Below are 24,759 nucleotides of genomic sequence, written 5' to 3' on the forward strand. Positions count from 1 at the left end.
TATTAGTATGTTTGTATAATGTTGTTGCAATTATTACATTGTTTCCTTTTTGTATTATGGTCACACCGAGTTTTTCATTTGGCTCACTTTTTGTATAGATCGACCAAAAATTCCCCCCAGTTTTGTTATACGGCCAAATATTGCGCATAACATACTAATCCGTTTGCTCATTCCACAGGACCGCCCAAACAAAGCTTTTTATATGTCGGTGACTCAGTCTCTGAGTTATTCTGAGTAGGACTGAAAAATAAGGCATCATGGGGCCAACAAGTTGTAGACGTAAGCGTTGAGCGCTCAGAGATCGACACAATCCTGCCCTCCAATCATCAAGTCTAAGAAAGTTATTGCGAAAGAGAGGAAGCGGATGACCAAATCAGAGAAACAAATCGAACATGTATCTATAAAAATTTAGAGAAGTTGCAGATGTGTTTTAATTTGTGTAGTCCTATCTCAACAAACTGGAGGGCCCGGCATTACACATATACACATCGCTTATTGTCAACACTGACTTCTCCCGTCCGCCCCTCAAACATCCGTGTGGAACATAAACATAAAATTTCCTGGTTCTTATTGTTACCCAACCGAGGTCGGACTAACAGCTGAAAGGAGATTCAGGTAATTGCTGAACAATTGTATTACTTTATTTCCAAAACTATTTCAGTTGTTTGTAGTACATCTTATTGTAATGTTTTAAAAAAAACATCTCGTCTAAAACTTTGGTTTTCTTTTCAAGTGACATGGTACATGTTAAAATTGTGGTGTTTTTGGAGGGCCTAGCACAAATTAAATTGATTTCAATCATTTTAATGGACGGAGCTGCTTTGAGATACAAGTGTTTTGCGTTACGAACTCAGTCGTGGAACACAATGTGCTTGTAAGTTGAGGTACTACTGTACTTTACATTGTTTTCCACATCTATCCATCCATCCATCCATTTTCAACCGCTTCTCCCTTTTGGTGCCACGGGGGGTCGCTGGAGCCTATCTCAGCTGCATTCGGGCGGAAAGCGATGTACACCCTGGACAAGTCGCCACCTCATCACAAGGCCAACACAGATAGACAGACAACATTCACACTCACATTCACACACTAGGGCCAATTTAATGTTGCCAATCAACTTATCTCCAGGTGCATGTCTTTGGAGGTGGGAGGAAGCCGGTGTACCCAAAACGAACCCACGCACTCACGGGGAGAACATGCAAACTCCACACAGAAAGATCCCGAGCCCAGGATTGAACTCAGTATTGTGAGGCACATGCACGAACCCCTGGTACACCGTGCTGCCCTGTTTCACATGTAAAAATATAATTAATCTCTATCAAATGTATTTTTGTTAATATCTTAAATTTGGTTTAAATGATTTCTTATTGGAAAAATTGCTTCGATTTTCATCTGTATTGACAACAGGGTTGGTCGATATGATGTGAAGTGAAGTGAATTATATTTATATAGCGCTTTTTCTCTAGTGACTCAAAGTGCTTTACATAGTGAAACCCAATATCTAAGTTACATTTAAACCAGTGTGGGTGGCACTGGGAGCAGGTGGGTAAAGTGTCTTGCCCAAGGACACAACGGCAGTGACTAGGATGGCGGAAGCGGGGATCGAACCTGCAACCCTCAAGTTGATGGCGCGGCCACTCTACCAACCAAGCTATACCACCCCGTCACCATATAATTTGCGATGATGCCTTGTACATACATTTAAAAACAAATCTGTGTTGTTAGTATTAACATATATTTTTTCTTGCATTATATTGTTTTGCTGTATTTTAAAAAGGTCTCTGCTTATTGTACAAAGTAACCCAGGCTCCACTTTGGGGGATGGCGTGGCGAAGTTGGTAGAGTGGCTGTGCCAGCAATCTGAGGGTTATTGGTTCAATCCCCACCTTCTACCATCCTAGTCACGTCCGTTGTGTCCTTGGGCAAGACACTTCACCCTTGCTCCTGAATGGTCCTGGTGAGCACCTTGCATGGCAGTTCCCGCAAGTGTGTTAATGGGCGAATGTGGAAATACTGTCAAAGCGCTTTGGGCTCCTTAAAAAGGGGTAGAAAAGCACTATACAAGTACAACCCATTTACCATTTACCCATTTGTTGAGAATTTAAGTTTCTAGAGACTTGCACAATCCTTTTAGTGATTTTTACTGTATTAAAAACGACTAGTAACAAATCGAGCATCTTTTTCTGGTGTTATTGGAGACTGTAGTTGTGTTTGGAGACTTTTTACTCTTATCTTTTGTAATTTGCAAAGAACAGAAAGCGGTGCAACGAGCCTCTATTGTCACAAAACACTCACTGACATCACACCCGTTTCGCGCTGCTGCTTCAGCTGGACTTTCTCTTCTTGAAAGACCACCGTTGTCCTATTAATATTTGCTGTTCATGGGTAAACCTTGGACATATTAAAGTACGTCCCCATCGCAGACATATTGCCTAAGCTCCAGCTCCTGTTTCGGCACTGCAGTTTTGGTAATCAAAATCTGTTGGCCAAATTTCTTTGGTGGGTGAATTTTTGATGCTTCACTAGTCAGTGCGTAAATAATAGTTGTTATAAAAAATAGGCTATAAATATTCATATAATAAATTACTTAAATTAGGTTACACGTAAAAAAAAATTCAAGGTGTGGTGCTTTTTATTTTGCCGTGTCGTGCAGCAGAAAAATTACATATTGGGGAAACCCTGGACTATATTTGTAATCACAATAAATTATGATTTTTGTCTAAAATCATCTGTCCTGTGTTTCATTGTGTTAATATGATAAAGAATTTAAAAGACAGAATCCTTGAAGGATCTTAAAAAGTTTTGAGTAAAATTGATTTGTTATTTGGTATCGGTTCGGTACGAAACTGTGCAGTATCGTCCACACCCAGTGAATAGGACCTTGTATCATTTAACCTTTCACAAGTCACACTACAACACTGTTATTATTGGGCCAACAAAGTGACAGGAAGTCTTGAGGATTAGAGTGGAGTGGAGAACATGAGCGTGGACACCATACGCTTGGTGTGACGTATTACCCCCCCTCCTCTTTTGTCGTATGGCAGTGTTGGGGTTAACTCCCTGGATGGCCTGAGGTCAAGGGGGGAAACAGGCAGCCAGTCAGGCATTCTTTCTCTATGACTGTGTGTGTGGTTGTGGCCTGCTCTGTGCTCTTTGACTCTGCTGGCCTTATAAGGCATCGGGCGCCATGGCAACGGCGGGGCTTGAATAGCAGTGTCAAATCCCTCCACACACACACAAGCGCACGCCCACACACACACACACACAGACACAGGGACTGAACTGACTGAGCGAGAAGAGGCTGGCTGCTCCTCGCTGCCTTCCACTGAAGCTTTGTGACCAGCTTTTTCCTGCTTCTTGACTAATTTATTCAGCCTGGTTCTGGCACGGGGCAGGAAGACGGGGGACGGACGAGAGTCATGCAACAGTACACCCTCACGGGGAATGTGGAAAGGTTGTGGCCTCTGGATGGGCAGTGACCAAACAAGACAGGCAAGAAAAACTTTGTGGGGACTCCTGTTTTTTGTGTGTGACATTGGAGCCAAGCATTGTTGGAGGCACTCTAAGAAAACTACTAACAAGAGGACTGATGTTTTAGTTTTTGCAGAAACCACAAAGACGTCCGTTCAGGAAAGAGACGAGTATACTGTCTTTCTCTGTCTTAGCTTCTTTTCAATATCACGCCTGGAGGTTTTGTCAGAATTCTCTGGATGTCAGGTCACAGATCAATTGTTTCATAAAAGTGTGCAGCCCAGAGGAAAAAAGAAGGCTTGTTGTTGGTCATCCCCAGTTCCTTGTAGGGACATATTTTTCTTTACCCCCCTCCACCTGCCCTAAATCAACATTTTTGCCCTTTTCACCACTGTCACCTCTGCCTCAACAAGTCAAGAGTGAGTCTGGACTAGAGCTGGCCCAGATCAGCAGATAACACCTCGACACTGCAAGGAACTGGTTGGACGGGTTTGGAAGTTGGAGCAGAGGGCAGGGTAGTTTAACCCTGCCTGAAGGAGAACTCGCATTTATTTCCCTCCCACTTGTCCTTTGGGAGAAAGCAGTCACGCACACAGAGAGAGTCATAGTGACTGGTTATGCTGAGGGATACTTTTTAAAAGGAGGGCTGTGGGGGGGGATTCCGTGAGCGAAAGTAAGAGGGAGGGAGAGACCAGAGTGGGAGACAAAGTGTAATTTATTGTTTCCTGGGTTAGAGCAGGCTGCACCCTTTTTTCTGCTGCTTCTCCTGCCTGAACTCTGAACCGCGCAATGTGTGTGTAAAGTTTTCTCAGGAGCCATTGATCAGAGGTCAGGGTGGCAAGCGCAAGGGTGAAAGGCAAGAACAGAGACAGCGGCTAGATTAAAGGAGTGCACTGGGAAGATCGCCGGGTCAATCCCAACAGACGTCGAGGAGGGAAAGGTCAACGCGGAGACAAGTCTTCATCCCTTTCAGCTACAACCCTCGCTCTTTGCTCACTTGGCAGACTTTCCAGCATATAGTTTAAAGCCGGGGCAGGTCAGTGCATGATCCACTTACAGGCCGGCCAGGCTTTGAGAATATGGCCATGGTGAGCGGGGGATGGGGCAACCCCAATGGGGACACGACGGGACTTGGGGAGAAGGGTTACCTGCGGGGGGAGGAAGAGGAGGGCTCGCCTCATGCCGGAAGCAGCGACGTTGATGTCGCGGACGAGGACAAGGCATGCGTGGTGGATTGTGTGGTGTGTGGCGACAAGTCTAGTGGGAAGCACTACGGCGTTTTCACGTGTGAGGGCTGCAAGAGCTTCTTCAAAAGGAGCATCCGACGCAACCTCAACTACTCCTGCAGGTAACCAGTCTTATGTCATTAGGTCTTGTAAAGAGCCTCTTTTTTTACATGACTTGCATGGCAAATATAAATCTTCCATCAGGTATGCATTTGTCATACTCCGCACACATTTTCTTGCATTTTGCAGTTTTAGTCTCTGAAGCCTAGATTTTGCTACTGTGTCAAGGGGTCGAAAAAGGCTACACCGGCTCTCTTTTCTCCCTTCACAGACTCCCTAGATAGGAAATACAGATCTGCTAACATGTATGCACTTTTCACACACTGCAACCAATGTCTTGCATTTCACCAGTTTAAGTTTTGAGTTTAGTCTCTGAAGCTTAGATTATGCTCCTGTGTTAATGTGTCTAACTAAGCAGCTCTCTCCTCCGCCTCCAAAGTCTCTTTTCAATGAGAAGCACAGGTCTGCCAAAATTCTTCGTACTCTTGTATTTCGCTGTTTTCAGAGTCAAGTTAGGTTGAGTCTGAAATATGATCCAGTGTCAAGTCACTATCATACACTACAGTGACTCCCTCCTCACCATCTAAACCTTCCTTGTGACTTTTTGCAAATATTTTCCTCAAAATGTTTTTGTATGCTGTTCTCCAAGATAAATGATATTTTTAGAGAGGGAATTGTGTGGTTTCATTTGCATTCAGGGGAAGCCTCTAGATTCAAAAATCTTGCAGACCGACTTAAAAAATGGATTATAAAAGTTGCTGTGGAGCAAAAATTACACCAAAGCATATCCAATAAATGTTCTCTATCTATACAATGTTTCCAACGTTTTCCAGGCCAAGGACCCCCAAACAGATGGAGAGAGGGAGCGGGGACCCCCGACCTGTATAAAATAGTTTTTTAAATTAAACTGGTGCCTTGTCATAGTGTTATACTAACATATTCAAAAACGGTACCAGAGCTCTAATGGCTGGCTGAAAACTAGCGGTGCTAATCGCAAGGAAGCAATTACAGCGCCATTTCTATACCATTATCAAAAAATGTGTATTTAAAAAGGTATTTACAATTTGTGGGAAAATTGCGATGGGAATTCAAGGAAAGACATTTCTTCAATGTCTAAATCAGCAATACATTTCTCAAACCTCCTGCAGTACTTCTGTTGGGGATCCTGTTAAAGACCACTGATCTAAAGCAAAAGGAAGTCCTTTAAATGAAGATTAAAATCATATACCATATTTAATAAAAGTTAAAAACATTTTTATTTGTCCTTTAAATGTGTTGTTTTCTGCATATAAAGCTATGAATATTCTCTATAAAATGTGTTTTTTAATGGTTTGAGGGTTTAGTTGGATTTACATTATTTTTGGTGGGAGAAGTTTTTCCGGTTTTTGAAAGGAATCGGTCAATGTCAGACCTTTTGGAAGGAAATAACGAAATGCTTTCCTCATAAAGTGTCTTTAAAGTAGGCAGGTCTGGGAATTGAACAATAAAGTAGTAAGTTGCCAGGCCATACATTTACAGTGAATGTGCCCCTTTCCTGATGTGTTGCACAAGTCTGACATACAGCCCGGGAAAAAAAAAAATAAAGATGATCACGCTGAAGGCCAATCATATGCTGCTGGATTGGCCCAGAAGGTCACCACTGCCATTATTCCTCAACACAGGAGCACAAAAGTTCTTTGCTCTTAGCCCATGGAGCTCTTAGTCATAGACTGTAGTTATTTCTCTCCCTCATAATAATTCCCTAACCCTGAAAGGAATGTGTCTTTTTAATCAGCGTGTCACATCGAGGGCTGAAAGGAGCTCGCTGTGAAATTGTGCCAGACCTCGTCTTGCTGTAAAAGGCGACACAAGGGCGTGTAGGGCTGATGATTTACAAAGGTCACAGCCTTGAGAGCTATTCAGCCACGCCAGCTCACACTTTTCACTCATCATAGAGGGTACATGAGAGGCGACGGTGGAGGGAGGGAGGAGTAAACATGTGAATGCAAAGTACTCTTTGAAAACGCACTCAGCGTTTGAAGGTTTCCGCCTCGTTACGTTCTCGCTTCTCGTTGCAGATCAAACCGAGAATGCCAAATCGACCAACACCATCGCAACCAGTGCCAGTACTGTCGACTCAAGAAGTGTTTCCGTGTTGGTATGCGCAAGGAAGGTAAGATCGAGTTGAACAGGGTTCCATATAAGCTCTCATTAGAAGTTAACAGGTCCCCAAAAGTTTTTGCACTAGAGATAGGTTGATTGTAGTTGTAGGCATTATTATTACAGACTGGCCTTCCACATTTGGCAGACATACGTCAAAAACAAGTGCATGAAAAATACAACTCACCATAACGCTGAATTAGTGAGAGCCCTAGGTTTGTTTGTTTGCGATGAGAGGCAGCAGGTTGATGGTACGCTACCATGGACTGCAGGTAGAAATTAGCCTTTGGCTACAATCTGTCACATTTACATTTTTATATTTTCATTAATGTCCACAAACATATAACAAATGGCGACTTCCTATCAGGAGTTGTATTATCTATCCATGAACAAGCTTATTGTTGTGTCTAGTGGACAGGCGAAAGCTAATTCGGAGAAAAACATTTTTTTTTGTAAATTATTTCATGTTTCTGTGCAACCCGGTAGCAAATGTTTCACAGACCGGTACTGGTTCCCAAATTGGTATTGGAGACATCTGTTATAGATAGTTAGGTTGCAAAATTTAAACAATCCATCCATCCATCCATTTTCTACCGCTTATTCTCTTTCGGGGTCGCGGGGGGCGCTGGCGCCTATCTCAGCTACAATCGGGCGGAAGGCGATATATGATATAAATGATATGAATTTGGCTGACGATACAGCTTTTAATATTATTGTTATATCATGATAATGCATGTTGATAACCTTGGGCGCCTTTAGGCCTATTTTAGGGGGGCGGAAGTCCTCTAAAATATTCTCAAATCCCCTAAACAAGTTGGTGTCATTGGGTTTGTTTGTTTTTTTCTTACCAAAAAAGCAGACAAATTAAATATATATATGCAGTAGTATGTTTGAATGAATAATAATGTAACTTGTCATTATTCACTATAGTTATAAATAATTTCCCTTCACCTCACAGTGTAAGGTGGAGACACTTCGTCAGCGCTTATCCAATCCGTTCCACATTACTGAATATCCGGTCCAGGTTTTCACTGTTAACATAGTAAGGTAGAGCCAGACAGAGAGCAGCAGTATTAAGAGAACTAGTCTACAAGATGAACATACAGAAGTTTTTCAAGAAAGTATGTTTTTACAACTACTGGAAGTAAAAATTAGCTTTTAGCTGGAGATAACAGTCCCATGTAATTATTGAACTCCTGATCTTAAAACCAAGTGACGCCCATGTTGATGACACATTCTAGCGGTGTCCCTGCAAACAAACGCGTCCTCAACGCAATGTAGCATTCTTGCTAGTGGCTAACAGTGTTTGTAATAACGGCTTATATATAACAGTGTTAGTAACACCTAAAACGGAGGTTTCTCAGATGGTGAAGTACCTCCTGGAAATCACTGGCTCAAACTGGCCAAAGGTATAGAGGTGTGTGTCCACGTTAAGTAAAAGGGCAGGCTTTCGTCCTTTAGTGGATTTATTACAGTTTTGGCAAGCTGAGCAACATTTGCTGTAGTCTGCAACCACACGGCACACAAAACATCCATCAGAAACACTGCAATATCACACACAGACAATGTGTCACGAGGCATGCAAATAACATACACAGATGATACAAACAAATTAAATTAAATCAGCTCAAAAAGACCTACAAACGAGGCACGATGATGCAACTTGTACACACAGCTAGCCCAAATAGCATGCTAGCATCGACAGCTTGCAGTCATGCACTGACTAAATATACCTAACTAGCACTCCACATAAGTCAACAACATCAACAAAGCTCATTTTTATACACTCACGCACAGCATACAACGTCAGGTGGACGAATAAGACAAAGGAGTGGTACAAAACACGTCCTTCTGACGTAGCGTCGGAGAAAGTTATAAACGTAAACGAACCACTGCCTCACGGTCCACACAACTATGGTGCGTTCAAGAACCGCCACAGCCAGTAGGACAAAGGGGTGCCCTCAACACACTCATTAGTGAAGCATTAATGAAGCTTACACACAAACATGCAAAAAAAAGTGGGCTTTCTCACAACAGCGTTACTTTTACCAGTAACAAGTAATCTAATTACTCTTAGGTCCGTTACAACGCCGTTAGTGGCACGCTACTTTTGATGTGGTTTGATGTCAACAGCAAGACAGCATCATAAATGCAGCAAAGCAAGTTCAATGCAGAAAATATATTTTTACTAATAAAAGCCGCAAGCGGCAGCGCACTAAAATGAACTTGATATCAAACAGGAAGTGTCACCATCACGCTGTGACACAGCAGACAACAACATACGCACACAATGGGAATATTGAACAACAAATCAATGATTGAAATGACAAAATCCAAAATACAGCCTGTTTGTTGACATCAAAACATATTCAATCTCTTTATTAGGCAGAGGCAACACAATCCGGTGAAAATGATTCAAAAGAGCTGGCGTCAGAGTGTGCTGCTAACTGCTGAAAACACAGCTTCGTTGAAACCTTCGATGACATAACACATCACTAGGCAACGGGCCCCGCGTTTTTAAAGTAATTGATTATATTTATAAAGAGTAATTCTATTAGTAATTACATTATTTTTTGGTAAAAGTAAAGTAACTATAATGAATTGCTTTCTTAAAGTAATTTTCAGAACAGTGGTGGCTAACATCCCTGTGCAGTGCAAAACCACTTCCAAATATGTTTTCTTACAAGTATCATCTCTGGAGGACGAGGAATATCTAAACATGCTACACAACACACTGTAGGAATATAAGATAACCGCTAGCTGGAGCTCTTGAATGTTAGACTTCTGGTAAAGTGTACCAAGTACAGTACTTATTATGCTGTTGTTTAGCTACTTTACATTCAACCTCGCTTAGCACTTAGCATGGCTTCTTGTCTCTTCCTGCTCTTTCTTACTCTGTGTGTCATATATTGCCCTGCGACCATGCTAGCCCTCTTACCCCAGTCCTCTAGTGATAAGGACACACGTAAAAAATGTACTTTATTTGCCGGCATGGAGGCGAAGATTAGTACGAAGGAAACGTACATTGGCCACGCGTGCTAGCCAACTCTGTCATGACACACACATTTCCACCCCGAAAACATTTCACGTCTTAATGGATATGGTACAAATTTTCACTACTTATGTGTGTGTTCATGTGGTTATAAATGTTCATTTATTTGATAACAAAACATAAATTTGTCAATCAATCAATAAACAGTGAGCTAATCATATTAACTATACTGTCCAGTTGTCCAAATTTTCCTCTGTTGACACAGTCAAAAAGTAGTCTTTGCCATGAAGTTGTGCCAGTCTGATGCTAATGCTAATACATTTTGCCATCAATTGATTAACAAGTTGAAAAACTTATCCGGATGTTACCATTTAGTGGTCAATTGTACGGAATATGTACTGTACTGTACTGTGCAATCTACTAATAAAAGTTTCAATCAATCAAAGTAGCATGTATATGACATATCCAATTTAAATTAGCATTAAGAAAAGTGGCGCTTTACTTAAGAGCGCTTTCTATCAGACATGTTTGCCTTGATGGCATGAAAATGTGCAACATTACTTAGAGGCAGACACAACAAATTGTGACTGTTTGGCAGGATATCAAGTTTGTTTGTAGATTTGTTTAAGTTACTCTGAGTGTTAGATTAATCCTCAACCACAGAATGGGTGAATGTGACAAATAATGTAAAGCGCTTTGGGTATCATTACGGGTATAGTAAAACACTATTTACCATAATACGTTGTGCCATGAGCTGTTGTTTAGCAGCTAGATGTTGCCAGCCACTGGAATACAAATAAGTGTGTCAATACGGACGTAATAAAAGTAATGAATTTTAGTACCCATAACTAGTCACAATAGGGTGATAGAATTAAAATCTCTATAGTAGGCCAAATTTACATCGGTCATGTCGCGCAACTTGAGACCAGCAATATTCACAAACAGTCCCATTATGTGTTTATGAGCTCCGGCAAGCTCTGTATGACAGCGACGTATAGTTACATGCTGAACAAATACATGCTCATTCACTCCATGGCAAAACATACATATTTAACCTCAAATGGGAGACACAAAAATATTTGATCATTTAAATATATACTGTAAATAGCACAAACTCAACTGGGATAGGCTCCAGCTCACCTGCGACTCTAATGAGAATATGACGAATGAAAAAATATCATCCTTGTCGATCAATGCTCACATGACTGGTCATGTGTTGGTGTAAATGTGTAACTCTCAACAAGCCCACTGTGTGGATACACTTTGACCTTTAGCCACACATCAGTGTTGTGCGTTTGGCTTTTGATACACAGGACTTTTTCCTTTCCTTTTTGATTTGGTGAAGTAATATTTCAATAACAAATACTGAAAAGGTCTGACTCTAAAAAAAAAAGTAATAAGTTGTAAGTAAAACAACCCAAAGCCGTTTTTAACTGCTTTTTGATGACAATTCAAGATATATAAGTAAGTTTAAAACAGTATGATTCCCTTTATCTTTACTAGCTGACGCAGAGCGGCAAGCAGTGACCTTTCTCAGGGACCCAAGCACAATATTTATACTGTCAACTAAAGGCGTGTTTTCACCATGGCGCTCAACTCCTCGCAGCTGTTGATTTTCAGGGATGGGGGTCGGGGGGTAGCTAAATCCAATGAGACCATTTAAATAAGAAGAAAAAGAGCAACATATTTTGCAATACATGCTGTGTATACATACATGTTACATACATAAATGTCTTTTTTTCCATCTTCTTCATTTGTTTTGTTTAACAGTTTGTTAAAATGGTGCATTTCCTCCCTAATTATCTTATTTTAGGAAAGTATTGACAATCATGTTAAGGTCTGCTGACTGAAGTGTGGTGTCCACACTAAGGAAAGAGAGGTTATATTGGGCTGGGTTATTATTGACTGACTGTGACCGTGACCCACCAGGCGCTGTTTCCACACTACCTGGAAATGTGGAGGTTAACTTTGGCCTCATAAAGGAACAGGTCATCCTTTCCCATTGTGGTATATACTTTATGAAAGGCACAATATTTAGAAATTATACAAGATACCAGTCAAAAGTTTTTTCAACAGCTCATTTACTGTATAGCAATGAGCAAGTAAGTCCAAAAGGTTCACTGGTACTTCAAATTATAACCACAATTTTAAAACTGAACATCCACTGCAGCTAATATTATTGATTTGTAGGGCTCTTACGGTATTGTAGATATCGTGGTATTACCGTTTCAAAGTCTTTACAATAATGCTGTGACGTTCGACGGTATCAAACGAAAGCTTGGTGCATAGTTTTTTTCTGGCGCTATAGCGTTGGCCGGGTCTGAAAATAAACGACATCTCCCAGAATTTTCTATGCAGCGCAGGAGCAGCAAAGTGGGGGCGTGGAACATCGTAAGCAAAAAGCGAATATTTGTAGTAGGGCTTGGCAATATGGACGAAAAAGTATATCTCGATACATTTTAACTTAAAGTCGATATTCAATATATATCTTGATATATTTTTCAATGAAAGTATACATATAAAGATATTCAAATTTGAGTAATATTCAGTGAAATCAAAGTGAATGACAACTGTACTGTAAACAGTCAGTGGCACTTTTATTAACCCAGTTAGTCAAGATGGGTATTAACAGCACAGAAAATAAAGTGTTTAAGTAGCACAGAATTACATAACATCAATAAAATAGAAAAATATTATTTCTACGTAAAATAAATACCATAGCTGTGCAAATAATGCAAAATGCGTTAAACTCAGATTAAAAAAAATGCATTTTCAGGCAGGCACTTTGTGTTTTCCCTTCCTGATTCGATGACCCGCCCTATCTTGCCTCTGATTGGCCTGTCCCTAAGGAATCGTGACTCATCATAGTAAACATGGATGTTTTTATAGTCTTGGAAGGAGGAAGTGGAGGGGCTTTGTAGCCCATGGAGGGCGAGAACAAGGAACACAACAAATAAGCGGTGTTTGGTCATTTTAATGTGAAATAAATTATATCGATAGAACAATATTTTCTTCATTCATAAGTTGTTTAAAAATACATTTTACAACCTCGATGTATCGCCCAGTTCTACTTTGTAGTAGGTAAGAGGAATTGTTTTTTTTGGACATTTCCTGAAAATGTCATCAAAGTCGGTTTGAGTAATGTTGCTAACAAATAGACAAACAAACCCTGATAAAAACATAACCTCTTTGGCATAGGTAAGAAAGTCTGCGTTCTGCAAAGCATAGTGTGCCACTTTTTTCTCAAGTGTTTCCAAGCTGACACAGCCAGCTGGTCACAGCAGGGCACGGAACGAAATCACAAAAAAAAAAAAAAATAAAATGTAAACTATCCAACTGCACTCGGGTGGAAGGCAGGGTACTCCTTGGACAAGTCAAATCCTCATAAACCGCACCCAGAAAAATATTTGAAGCAAAGAAGCTAATCCAAACATCTAAACATTGTCTCTTTAAAGACATCAACTGTAAGTTTTTTTTTTTCATATATTTGCTTGAAACAGCAGATGTTCCTGCACAATTATTTGCGCTTATAAACACATGTTTGTAGTAATAAATATTAAGGCTGCAGCTAACGATTATTTTTCTATCGATTAATCTGTATATTATTTTTTGGATTAATCGATTCATCTATAGATTATTTTTTGGATTAATCTATAGATTATTTTTCCTTTTACTAATGATTTTTTTTTTTTAAATGAAGATGAAAAAATAAATGTAGGCCAGTTTTTTCAAAGGGCATGGCTTTTATTTACAAAAAAATAAAGTATGGCCTCAGTCAACATTGACAACAACATGACAAAATGTTCTGTAACAACGTAAACATTTAAAACTTTTAACATTTAAGAAAATTAAAAGTAGCTTATTTGCTTTTTAATGTGTAAATATAAAAGTAAACATCCAGTGCAAACCCATTTGTTTTTGCTTAACCTTTAGTTTTGTACCGGCCTGCTCACTTTTTCTGAAGTGCTCGACCAAACTTCTTGCTGCTCCTAAAGCTCTGCTGATGTAGTTGTCCTTTAGAGCATGATTAACTACAAGCTGTAGAGTATGGCCAGCACATTTGAAGGATGAAACACCACGTCTTTCCTCAAGAACTCTTAAAATTGCAAAAACATTTGCAGCATTGTCATGTACAATGACTTGTACTTGTTTTATGTTTATTTCAAACTTATTGACAACATCCTCAATCCAAGAGGCAATGTTTTCTGCAGTGTGTCTTTCTTTGAGGGGCATTGTTGTCAAGTTAATTGAGGTAAGCTCCCACTCATCATGAACAAAGTGAATGGTGACACCAAGGTAAGCTTCAGTGGCCATACTTGTCCATGCATCAGTTGTGTCAGTTTTCCTTTCACATTTTTAAGGATTGCTTTGACTTCATTCATTTTCTTTGTGTATTTTTGCTCCATAAGCTTAGTGAAGTGGGTTTTTGATGGTAATGTGTAGCCAGAGTGAAACCGTTTGATAATTTTTTGAAACCCTTCCCTTTCTACCGTATTTAATGGCCTCATGTCTATGACCATCATTTCCAGGATACCATCAGTCACGTCAGCGGCCACTTGGGGTGTGCCTTCAGTCCCATGCCTCTTTGGGAAAAAAATCCTGGACACTGCTTTGTCGTTTGCTGCAACATAAGAGACAACATTTAATTTTCATTTTAAATATACCCAAATACAGCTTACTTTAATACAAAAGGTTAATTAAACTACACACATTATCTTGTTAAATTGGTTTAATAACAACAATGATAGTATGATTAAAGTGAAAGTTAATTGTTCGTTTGCACATAGTATATGTAACTGTTAATGTTGTGGAAGGTACAACTAATTAACGTTAGCGTTAAAGAGGAGCGCGCCTTTGTAAACACAAAAAAAAAAAACACTGAACAGGCACGCTAAACGTGCTTCTCAGAGCGAAACAGTGCTTTAGTTTATGAATTTACAACGCAGATACAAATGACACATTCATGTTTTTGTGTAATGATGGCAACATATACTCACGCGGACGATTGACCAGTTGATGGTGGTGGCAGGAACGCTGTCGGGTGTTTTCTTTTCAAATGTTCCTTCATAGCCGTTGTGCTGCTATGATAGGCCCTCTCCGCTCGACACAGTGTGCATACAACAACATTATTAGACCGTTTATTGAAATACTCCCACACTTTTGGCGTGCTTTTTTCCCCTCGCTCGCACAGTCTGCTTTGCGCTCCGCCATGACAGTAGTGTGACGCAAATATGTGACGCGCCGACGCACAAAAATGGCGTCGACGTATTTACGTCATCGATGACGTGGAATAAATCGATGACGTCGAATACATCGATGCGTCGTTTCAGCCTTAATAAATATGATTATAATCATGTTTATATTTATAGAACATTTGAGTATCATGTTTGTGTTCAATTACAGTAAGCATGTTTATCCTAAACATTCCCGTCACTTCATTTTATACATTTTGGTATCTTTTTTTCAGACATATACCACAAAAATATAGTACCGGGGCATTAATACTGTGATAATATAGTACCATAAAATTGTGATGCAGTTACATCCCCATTGTTTTGTAAACCTAGCTACAATAAAAGGTCCACACTTATTTACCTTCTGCAAAAAACGTAGTCAAAGATCATCTTTATGACAGCATTTTAGTGTTTTAAAAATGTATTGCAAAACACAACTTTTTTTAACTGAACTCGAGAGCCGCCAGTTGAATAGTCCAAATGATGAAAAAGATGGGACCTAAGAATGAATCTTGAGGAACACCACTAGTATAACTAAAGAAGTTGAACAAATGGCTACTGTCTGCATCTGAGGTAAACAAGCTACAGCAAAACCTTAGTTAGATAAATCACTAACGATGTATGTAACTAACATTTGAACCGTTTCTGTGCCAATTCCCAGTACCTATGAGTTGATACTGGTACTCACCGGTACCAATAGTTTGGTTCCTGTTAATAAATATAAATTTTTTTATAACTGTTTTTGATTATTTTATTATTGTTATTGATTTTTGAATGTAATGTTTATTTGCAACATTCAAAAATTTGCTAATCATGATAACTGCTATCCAGCTGTTATATCATGTTTCACTATCATATTTCTGAATCCCATTTGCAAGTATGACATTAAGTGGCAATTACAATTGCAAGTCCAAGACGTTAGATGGCAGTAGTGTATAGTTTATGGTGTGTTGTTTTGTTTTGGTTTTTTTTGTTGCACCCCAAAAGTATTTATACTGTAAGTATTTAACTTTGAAATTGTCACATAAAATCCTTAATACTAATCAGCAGCATGTCAATAGCAAAGCAAAAGTATATTAGCATCAAAAAAACGCATTTGCTTTGAGGAATACCTCAGTTATGTATTGTATGTTCGCTATCAAGGATAAAAAAAAATCAATGCATGGACCCCAAAAGGGATAAGCGGTAGAAAATGGATGGACGGATGGATCAGCCATTGTATTCACAGCAGTCCAAGATGCAAAAATGTTTCTCCCCCAAGTTTTGAACAGAACTCGGGGGCTGGTGCCCCGAGTTTGGCCCATACTTGCCAACCTTGAGGAGGGCAGAGGTGGGTGGAGATGGGATGTGGGGTGGTTGATGGTAGCGGGGGTGTATATTGTAGCGTCCCGGAAGAGTTAGTGCTGTAAAGGGTTCTGGGTATGTATTCTGTTGTGTTACAGTGCGGATGTTGTCCCGAAATGTGTTTGTCATTTTTGTTTGGTGTGGTTTCACAGTGTGGTGCATTATTGTAACAGTGTTAAAGGTGTCTATACGGCCACCCTCAGTGTGACCTGTATGGCTGTTGATCAAGTATGCCTTGCATTCACTCATGTGTGTGTAAAAGACATATATATTATGAGACTGGGCCGGCACTCTGTTTGTATGAGGCGAAAGCGGACGCGACGAAAGGTTGTAGAGGACGCTTAAGGCAGTGCCCTTAAGGCATTGGTTCTCAAACGGGGGTACGCGTACCCTGCGGGTACTTGAAGGTATGCCAAGGGGTACGTGAGATTTTTTTTTAAATATTCTAAAAATAGCAACAATTCAAAAATCCTTCATAAATATATTCATTCCTCTGGTTCGACGCGAGGGAATTCTTTTTTGCTGGGTTCATACTGTTACGCCGGTTCGGCATTGTGATGCCAGGTTCGATTCCCTCGAGGATGCGTCAAGTGAACACAGCAAAGGTAAGATATACAAAATGTATTTAAATAACAAAAAGAGCTATACAACAAAAATGCTAGAGCTAGTAGGATAAAACAAACAAAGGACGCTAGCATAAAAGGTAGGATATACAACAATGAGAAATAAACTGGCACATAAAACAGTAAAACAAAAACTTCAGCATGAGAACTGGAATGAACAATGAATGGCTAGCGTGAAAAGCTTAGCGATAATATACATACTTAAGAGTATTGCAGGCGTAACTTGTTGCGTGAAAAGCAAATCATGAACCCAGACTGAACAAACAAAAGAGGACGGTTTATAAAGTGACGGTGATTATCTGTAGCAGGTGTGCGGGGTGTGAGCAGCAGGTACGCTGATGTGTAACCATAGTGATGGACAAATACAGGAAATAAACGGGTCAGACTGAGAATGAAAAAACAAACATGTGAAGATCTGAGCAGCAGATCGCAACAGCTATAACACTGATAGGGCCAACTAACAGCTGCATGTCATGAAATAATTATTATTCTTTCATCCTGAAGGAATTTTCGTGAGGGAAAGTAAAAAGCAGAGTGGGTGAATTTCTGAGAGGTAGTGAAGCTAGAGTTAATTTGTTATTTGTTTTAGTATTATATACATTTGCCCTCCACACACTTTAACACACTTTATACGCTCTAAAACCTAGATCATTTTCATTTGTGCTCAAATCCCAAAGTACTGTAAACTCATGCTCAATGTTAGCATAGCCACCCAGCAATTAGCATGTCCAAAGTATGAATTTAACACAACTTAATTATTTACATTATATAGAGAACTTAACACACTTACAGACGTTGCTTGAGCGAGAGATGAATGGAAAATAATATGTAGAAAGAGCTGCCGAAGTTTGCTGTTGTATTACCTTAATTGCTGTCGACTGGATGTATGTTTCTTCTTCTTCTTCTTCTTTTGTTTTTATGGCAGTTGGCAAGCAACCTTCTGGTGTGCATTACCGCCACCTACTGTAATGGAGTGTTAACCCAGTGTTTTTTAAATATGTGTATATTGCTTTGTATCCTATGTTTTCTGAATGCAATCCTAATATACTTCCCACTTCTAACCTAATATTTTCTTTTGCTAACTTATTTTCCAGTATTTCTCTTTCTCTATTGTATTTCCTACATTGTATTAAAACATGGTCAACATTCTCTATTTGATGGCAAAAATCACACAGCCCTGTAGTATGTTTTCCTATCAATTTTAGTGAACTGTTTGGATATGTATGTCCTAATCTCATTCTAGTAATAATGTCTTCTTTCCTATTTCTACCCCCTCCTCTCATGACACCTACTCTCCTCTGGACTTTGTAAAACTCTCTACCTTTTATTTCCTTATTCCAATTATTCTGCCACTTTTTATTGTGTTCTATCTTAATTATGCTCTTCATTTCTTCTTTACGGTGCTTAATCTCCATATTTACTTCTGTTTTAGTGGTTGCTTGTTTTGCGTATCTATCAGCTAACTCATTTCCCTCAACTCCTACATGAGCAGGAACCCAGAGAAATGTTACCACACCTCCCGCTTTATTTATCCTGTAGATTGCCTGAACTATTTCATAAATTATATCTTGTCTTGTGTCTGATGCTATGTTTTTTATGCTCGTCAATGCACTGCTGGAGTCGGAGCACACGACTGCTTTCCTTGCTTTGTTTTCCTCTATCCAATTAACTGCCATATAAATTGCTACCAATTCCCCGGTAAAAACAGATAGTTTATCACTGATTCTTTTATTTAACACTATATTTCCTTGGGGGATAACTACAGCAGCTCTTACTTTACTATTTATAGTTTTTGATGCATCTGTGAATATCATGATGTTATCAAAAAACATTTCCTCAATCCAATGTTCTATCTGTTAACTATTTAAATTTCTATTCTTCAGTAATTGCATGTTTACTTTTGGGTTTTCATACATCCACGGTGGTAATGCAGGAATTGGTACTGTAGGGCTAACTTTAATATTGTCAATTTGTGCTTTGATACATATATCTCCTATTATCCACCCAAAACTATACATTTTTTTCTTCTCTTTTTCTTGGCAGTTTATTAGCACTTGACGGGTTGGATGTCCTTGCTTGGATCCTTTTAAGTTTGCCCAATACACTGCTGAGAGTTGATCTCTCCTCATGTCCAAAGGTTTTTCGTTCATTTCTACTTGTAATGCTGCCACTGGAGTAGATTTAGTAGCTCCACAACATAACCTTTTTCCCAAGTAGTGTTTTTGAAGCAGATTGATAAAAAATGCATCCGTAGTTAATAACAGATCGAATTAAAGTGATATGTATTGTTTTCAATGTCAACCTATCAGCCCCCCAATCTTTACCCCTCAAAGCCCTCATTATATTTAACACCTTTTTACTTTTCTCCACTATTTTGCTGATGTGGGTTGACCAGTTAATATTTTTATCAAACCATATTCCTAAATATTTAAATACTTGTACCTCTTCTATGTTTTCTCCATAGAGATTTATTTGGAGCTTGTTTTGTACTTTCCTCTCCGTAAAATTTATGACTTTTGTCTTTCCAACAGAGAATCTTAAACCCTAAGCATCCCCCAGTCTTGAACATTATTTACCGCTTTTTGAATCTTCTTTTCTATATGTTTTGTATTTCTACCTCTCTTCCACATCACTCCATCATCAGCAAACAATTCCACCTCCTCTAACCCTTCCACTTCACTAAAAACTTCATTTATCATGATGGAAAATAGTACTGGACTTATTATACTCCCTTGTGGGGTCCCATTTTCCACTTCGTATTCTCTGCTATATTCATTCTCTATTTTTACTAATAATGTTCTACTTGTTAAAAAGTATTTTATCCATCTGTACATTCTTCCTCTAATCCCAATCTTATTTAGTTTCATCAGCAACCCCTGTTTCCACAACATATCATACGCTTTCTCTATGTCAAAAGATACCGCAATTATACTTTCTTTATTTATTTGTCCCTTTCTAATTTCCTCTTCCAGCTGCACTGCTGGGTCATTTGTGCTTCTTGCTTTGCGAAAACCACTTTGGTAGTTTTTTATAATTTCTTTTGACTCTAAATAATATATTAATCTTTCATTAATCATTTTTTCCATTACTTTGCCCAAATTTGAGGTCAATGCTATCGGCCTATAATTTCCTGCCTCTTCCGGATCTTTCCCTGGCTTGCATATTGGAATTATTACAGCTGTTTTCCACTCATCTGGTAATTTTCCTTCTTCATATATCCTATTATATAATTTCACTTCTTTGCCGATGCTACCTAAATTTTAGATCATTTGAAAACTCACCAGGTCTTTCCCTGGCATCGTATTTTTAACTTTTTTTAAAATTCGAACCATTTCATCCAAAGAAAATGTCATATCCATAGTGTTGATAAAACTATTATCGTTGTCTTCCTTCATTTCCTCAATATTTAAACTAATTGTTTCTTCTCTCTTTTGTTTTTCTACATTTATCAAATGATCATAACTGTGCACTTTAACAAAGGTTTTTGCTAAAAGTTCTGCTTTTTCTTTATTTCCTACCACACTCCGCGTTCCATCTTTCATCACATGATTTTTATGTTCTTTTCTGACCCCTGACATTCTCTTGATCATTCCCCACACTTGGATTAAAGGAGTAGTTCTATTTAGTGTTTCACAAAAAGTTCTCCAATTGTGTTTTCTTGTTTTTTTAATAACATACCTTACTCTAGCTTGATACCTTTTATATTGGATCATGTCTTGAAAAAATTATGTGTTCTTCTCAATATTCTAAATGCTCTAATCCGTTCTTGTATTGCATCTGTGCACTCTTGTGTCCACCACGGCACTATCTTCCTTCTTCTCCCTATACTATTCCTTGGTATGCTCTGTTCGGCTGCTTCTATTATGCACTTTGTAATATATGTATTTAATTGTTCAATATCTTGATTTATACCTACTTCCTTTAAAGTTATGTCGGTAATTTCCCTAAATTTCCCCCAGTCACCATGATTATACTTGCATCTTCCTTCTATCCTAGTGCTTTCTGTCCTATGATTTATGTTTATGTGAATGAAGATTGGATAGTGATCACTTCCCATTGTGCTGTATTTATTTACTTCCCACTCCACCTTTCCTGCTAACCCTTGTGACACTAGTGTTAAATCTATTGCTGTTTCTTTACCCGTGACGACATCTAACCTTGTTCCTGACCCATCATTCACACACACCAGTTCTTTTTCCTCCAAATGTGCTTCCAATGTTTCCCCATTTGGAGGAAAAAGAACTGGTGTGTGAATGGCTCTCCCTTAGAGATAGGGTGAGAAGCTCTGCCATCCGGGAGGAGCTCAACGTAAAGCCGCTGCTCCTCCACATCGAGAGGAGCCAGATGAGGTGGTTCGGGCATCTGGTCAGGATGCCACCCGAACGCCTCCCTAGGGAGGTGTTTAGGGCACGTCCAGCTGGTAGGAGGCCACGGGGAAGACCCAGGACACGTTGGAAAGACTATGTCTCCCGGCTGGCCTGGGAACGCCTCGGGATCCCCCGGGAAGAGCTAGACGAAGTGGCTGGAGATAGGGAAGTCTGGGCTTCCCTGCTTAGGCTGCTGCCCCCGCGACCCGACCTCGGATAAGCGGAAGATGATGGATGGATGGATGGATGGATGTTTCCCCATTCCAGTCATCCCTTTCACCCCACATTGTGCTATGTGTATTAACGTCACCACACCAAATAATATTGCCACTCCAGTGCTCGATTATTGTTTCTAGTTGGTGAATTTCTAATTTCTTGCATGAATTATAGAAGTTTAGTACTTTGTATCTTTCTTTATTATTCCATACTTCTACTCCTACTATATCTAGTTATTGTTTTACTTTTAATATTGAATAATGCATATCTTCCTTAATAAATATGGCACATCCTCCTCCTTGCCCATCATTCCTATCTTTATTATAAAGTTTAATTTTGGCTTCAGCCATGTTTCTTGAATACATATTATATGTGGTTTATTTTTCATATTATTAATATATCCCTTTAATTCCTGTCCATTTGCTATCAAACTTCTGGCATTCCACTGAACAATTAACATGGCGTTGGATTGTGGTCACATGACTCGGTCTCGTCTACTCTCTGTAGCTCACCTTGCACCTGTTCCCAGGAGAGTTCTTTTAAATTTAAAAACTTTGCTTCTGCTTTGACAATTATTTTGATTTTTCAGTCTTGTTTCTAGCCTGTTCTGTACAGTTTATTACGTAAGCCAGGAATACAACTAGTTTGTCCATGGAAATTCCTGTATTTGCTGCCTCTTGTTTTTTATTTCTTGAACTATTTTCACTTCTGTCCTGTTCTGCACTTTCTTGATTTCTTATTTTAACTGCCTCTGCGTATGTAATATTTCTTTCAACTCTGATTTGCTGTACTTCTGTTGCCTGTTTTCTTATGATGCAGCCCCCATACGCTGCTGTGTGATTCCCGCCACAATTACAACACTTGACCTGTTCATTTTCTCCACATTGTCCATGTTCATGCTCTCCTCCACACCATCCACATCTCATCTTAGCATGACACACACTAGCTATGTGCCCATAGCGTTGGCACTTGAAACAACGTACTGGGGGTGGCACGTAAGCTCTAACATAGAAGCTTAAATACCCAATCATGATTCTCTCTGGTAGGACCTCCTCTGCAAATTGCACTAGCACGGATTCGCTCTCAGTCTTTTCACCGTTCCTAAATGCCATCATTCTTTTCATCATAGTGACAGTTCCTCCTTTTATTTCTTTTTTCAGATCATCTAAATTTTCTCCTCTTGGGATTCCTGTCACGACTCCTCTTGCCCCCTTTCGTTCTCCCACTTCGATTTTTTCCTTTATTATTTTGTTGCACACTTTTTGCAATCGCATTGCTTTGTTCTTTTGCTCTCCATTTTTGCATTTAATCAACAGCCGTCCGTCCCTGAGCACCTTCGCTATCTCCACCTCTCCAATGTCCTTCTTTAATCCCTTAACTAGTGTCATCAAACTAATGTCATTCATATCTTGGTTTGATTTAAATGTATAAATTATTTTATATTCATCCACCATAACCCTTTTCCTCTTATCCATCTCTTCATCGTCTTCATGCACTCTTTTAGCACTCGACTTTCCTTCACTCCCTCCTCTCCCCTTCTTTCCTCTCTCCCCTCTAGCCCTATCCATTTCCATACTATCCTCATACATCCCGTCACTATCCCCTTCCATCTCGATCCAGTCACAAAACAGCTTATGCTCAACCGCCAAAACAGATTTAGACACTCTCGCCGCCGCCAAATTCACTCCAAATGTTTGGTAGTTCCGCGTCTCTCCTTCCGGAAGCTTCCCTGCCTGGCTGTCCTGGATGTATGTTTGATAGTACTTCCGGTTTAAAAAAATGCACACAACAGAGGCACTCCAATAAACCTGCAATGAACAAATCTGACCACAAGATGGTGTTTTTAGAAACAAACACTGCATTAGAGGACTCAATGTAGGCACCAGCGCCCCCCGCCACCACAAAGGGAATAAGCGGTAGAAAAAGGATGGACGGATGGATGGATGGATGGATGTTACTTAAAGCAGTGGTTCTCAACCTTTTTTCAGTGATGTACCCCCTGTGAACATTTTTTTAATTCAAGTACTCCCTAATCTGAGCTCAAATGGGGGGTACGCGTACCCCTGGGGGTACTTGAGGGTATGCCAAGGAGTACGTGAAATTTTTAAAAAATATTCTAAAAATAGCAGCAATTCAAAAAATCCTTTATCAATATATTTATTGAATAATACTTCAATAAAATATGAATGTAAGTTCATAAACTGTGAAAAAGAAATACAAAAATGCAATAACCAGTGTTGACAACTAAATTTTTTTGTGGACATGTTCCATTAATATTGATGTTACGGATTTCTTTTTTTGTGAAGAAATGTTTAAAATTAAGTTCATGAATCCGGATGGATCTCTATTACAATCCCCAAAGAGGGCACTTTAAGTTGATGATTACTTCTATGTGTAGAAATATTTATTTATAATTGAATCACTTGTTTATTTTTCAACAAGTTTTTAGTTATTTTTATATCTTTTTTCCAAATAGTTCAAGAAAGACCACTACAAATGAGCAATATTTTGCACTGTTATACAATTTAATAAATCAGAAACTTTCTTTTCTTTCTTTTCTTAGTTTATTTTGAACATGACATACCTACAACATTATACATCAGGCAATTTCATCATTTCACAATACACAACACATCATGTCCGAAAACTGATGACATAGTGCTTTATTTTACTTCTTTATCTCTTTTTTTCAACCAAAAATGCTTTGCTCTTATTAGGGGGTACTTGAATTTAAAAAATATTCACAGGGGGCCCATCACTGAAAAAGGTTGAGAACCACTACTTTAAGTAACATCCATCCATCCATTCTACGGCTTATTCCCTTTGGGGTTGCGGGGGGCGCTGGTGCCTACATTGAGTCCTCTAATGCAGTGTTTGTTTGTAAAAACACTACCATCTTGTGGTCAGATTTGCTCATTGCAGGTTTATTGGAGTGCCTCTGTTGCGTGCATTTTTTTAACCGGAAGTACAATCAATCATACATCTGGTTGACAGCAATTAAGGTAATACAACAGTAAACTTCGGCGGCTCTTTCTACATATTATTTTCCATTCATCTCTTGCTCAAACAACGTCTGTAAGTGTGTTA

General features: G+C 39.2%; 1 protein-coding gene and 1 long non-coding RNA gene across 3 annotated transcripts in view; one reads left to right on the forward strand and one right to left on the reverse strand.

The window, feature by feature from the left end:
- Positions 1–19,323, reverse strand: part of LOC133540693 (uncharacterized) — a 75,128-nt gene extending 55,805 nt beyond the window's left edge. Inside the window, exon 1 of one of the 2 annotated variants that reach the window (XR_009803695.1) lies at positions 17,953–19,323. This is a non-coding gene — a long non-coding RNA (uncharacterized LOC133540693). Of the gene's footprint in view, positions 1–17,879 lie in introns of both variants that reach the window. The other variant, XR_009803694.1, reaches the window with a different exon arrangement.
- nr2f6b (nuclear receptor subfamily 2, group F, member 6b) overlaps positions 3,243–24,759 on the forward strand; it is a 30,766-nt gene continuing 9,249 nt past the window's right edge. The window contains exons 1-2 of the mRNA XM_061883514.1: positions 3,243–4,819; positions 6,815–6,909. Coding sequence (XP_061739498.1) covers positions 4,551–4,819; positions 6,815–6,909 — 364 coding nt within the window. The 5' untranslated portion in view covers positions 3,243–4,550. The remainder of the gene's footprint in view (positions 4,820–6,814; positions 6,910–24,759) is intronic.

This window comes from Nerophis ophidion, linkage group LG22 (genome assembly GCF_033978795.1).
Source record: "Nerophis ophidion isolate RoL-2023_Sa linkage group LG22, RoL_Noph_v1.0, whole genome shotgun sequence".
Taxonomy (NCBI): domain Eukaryota; kingdom Metazoa; phylum Chordata; class Actinopteri; order Syngnathiformes; family Syngnathidae; genus Nerophis; species Nerophis ophidion.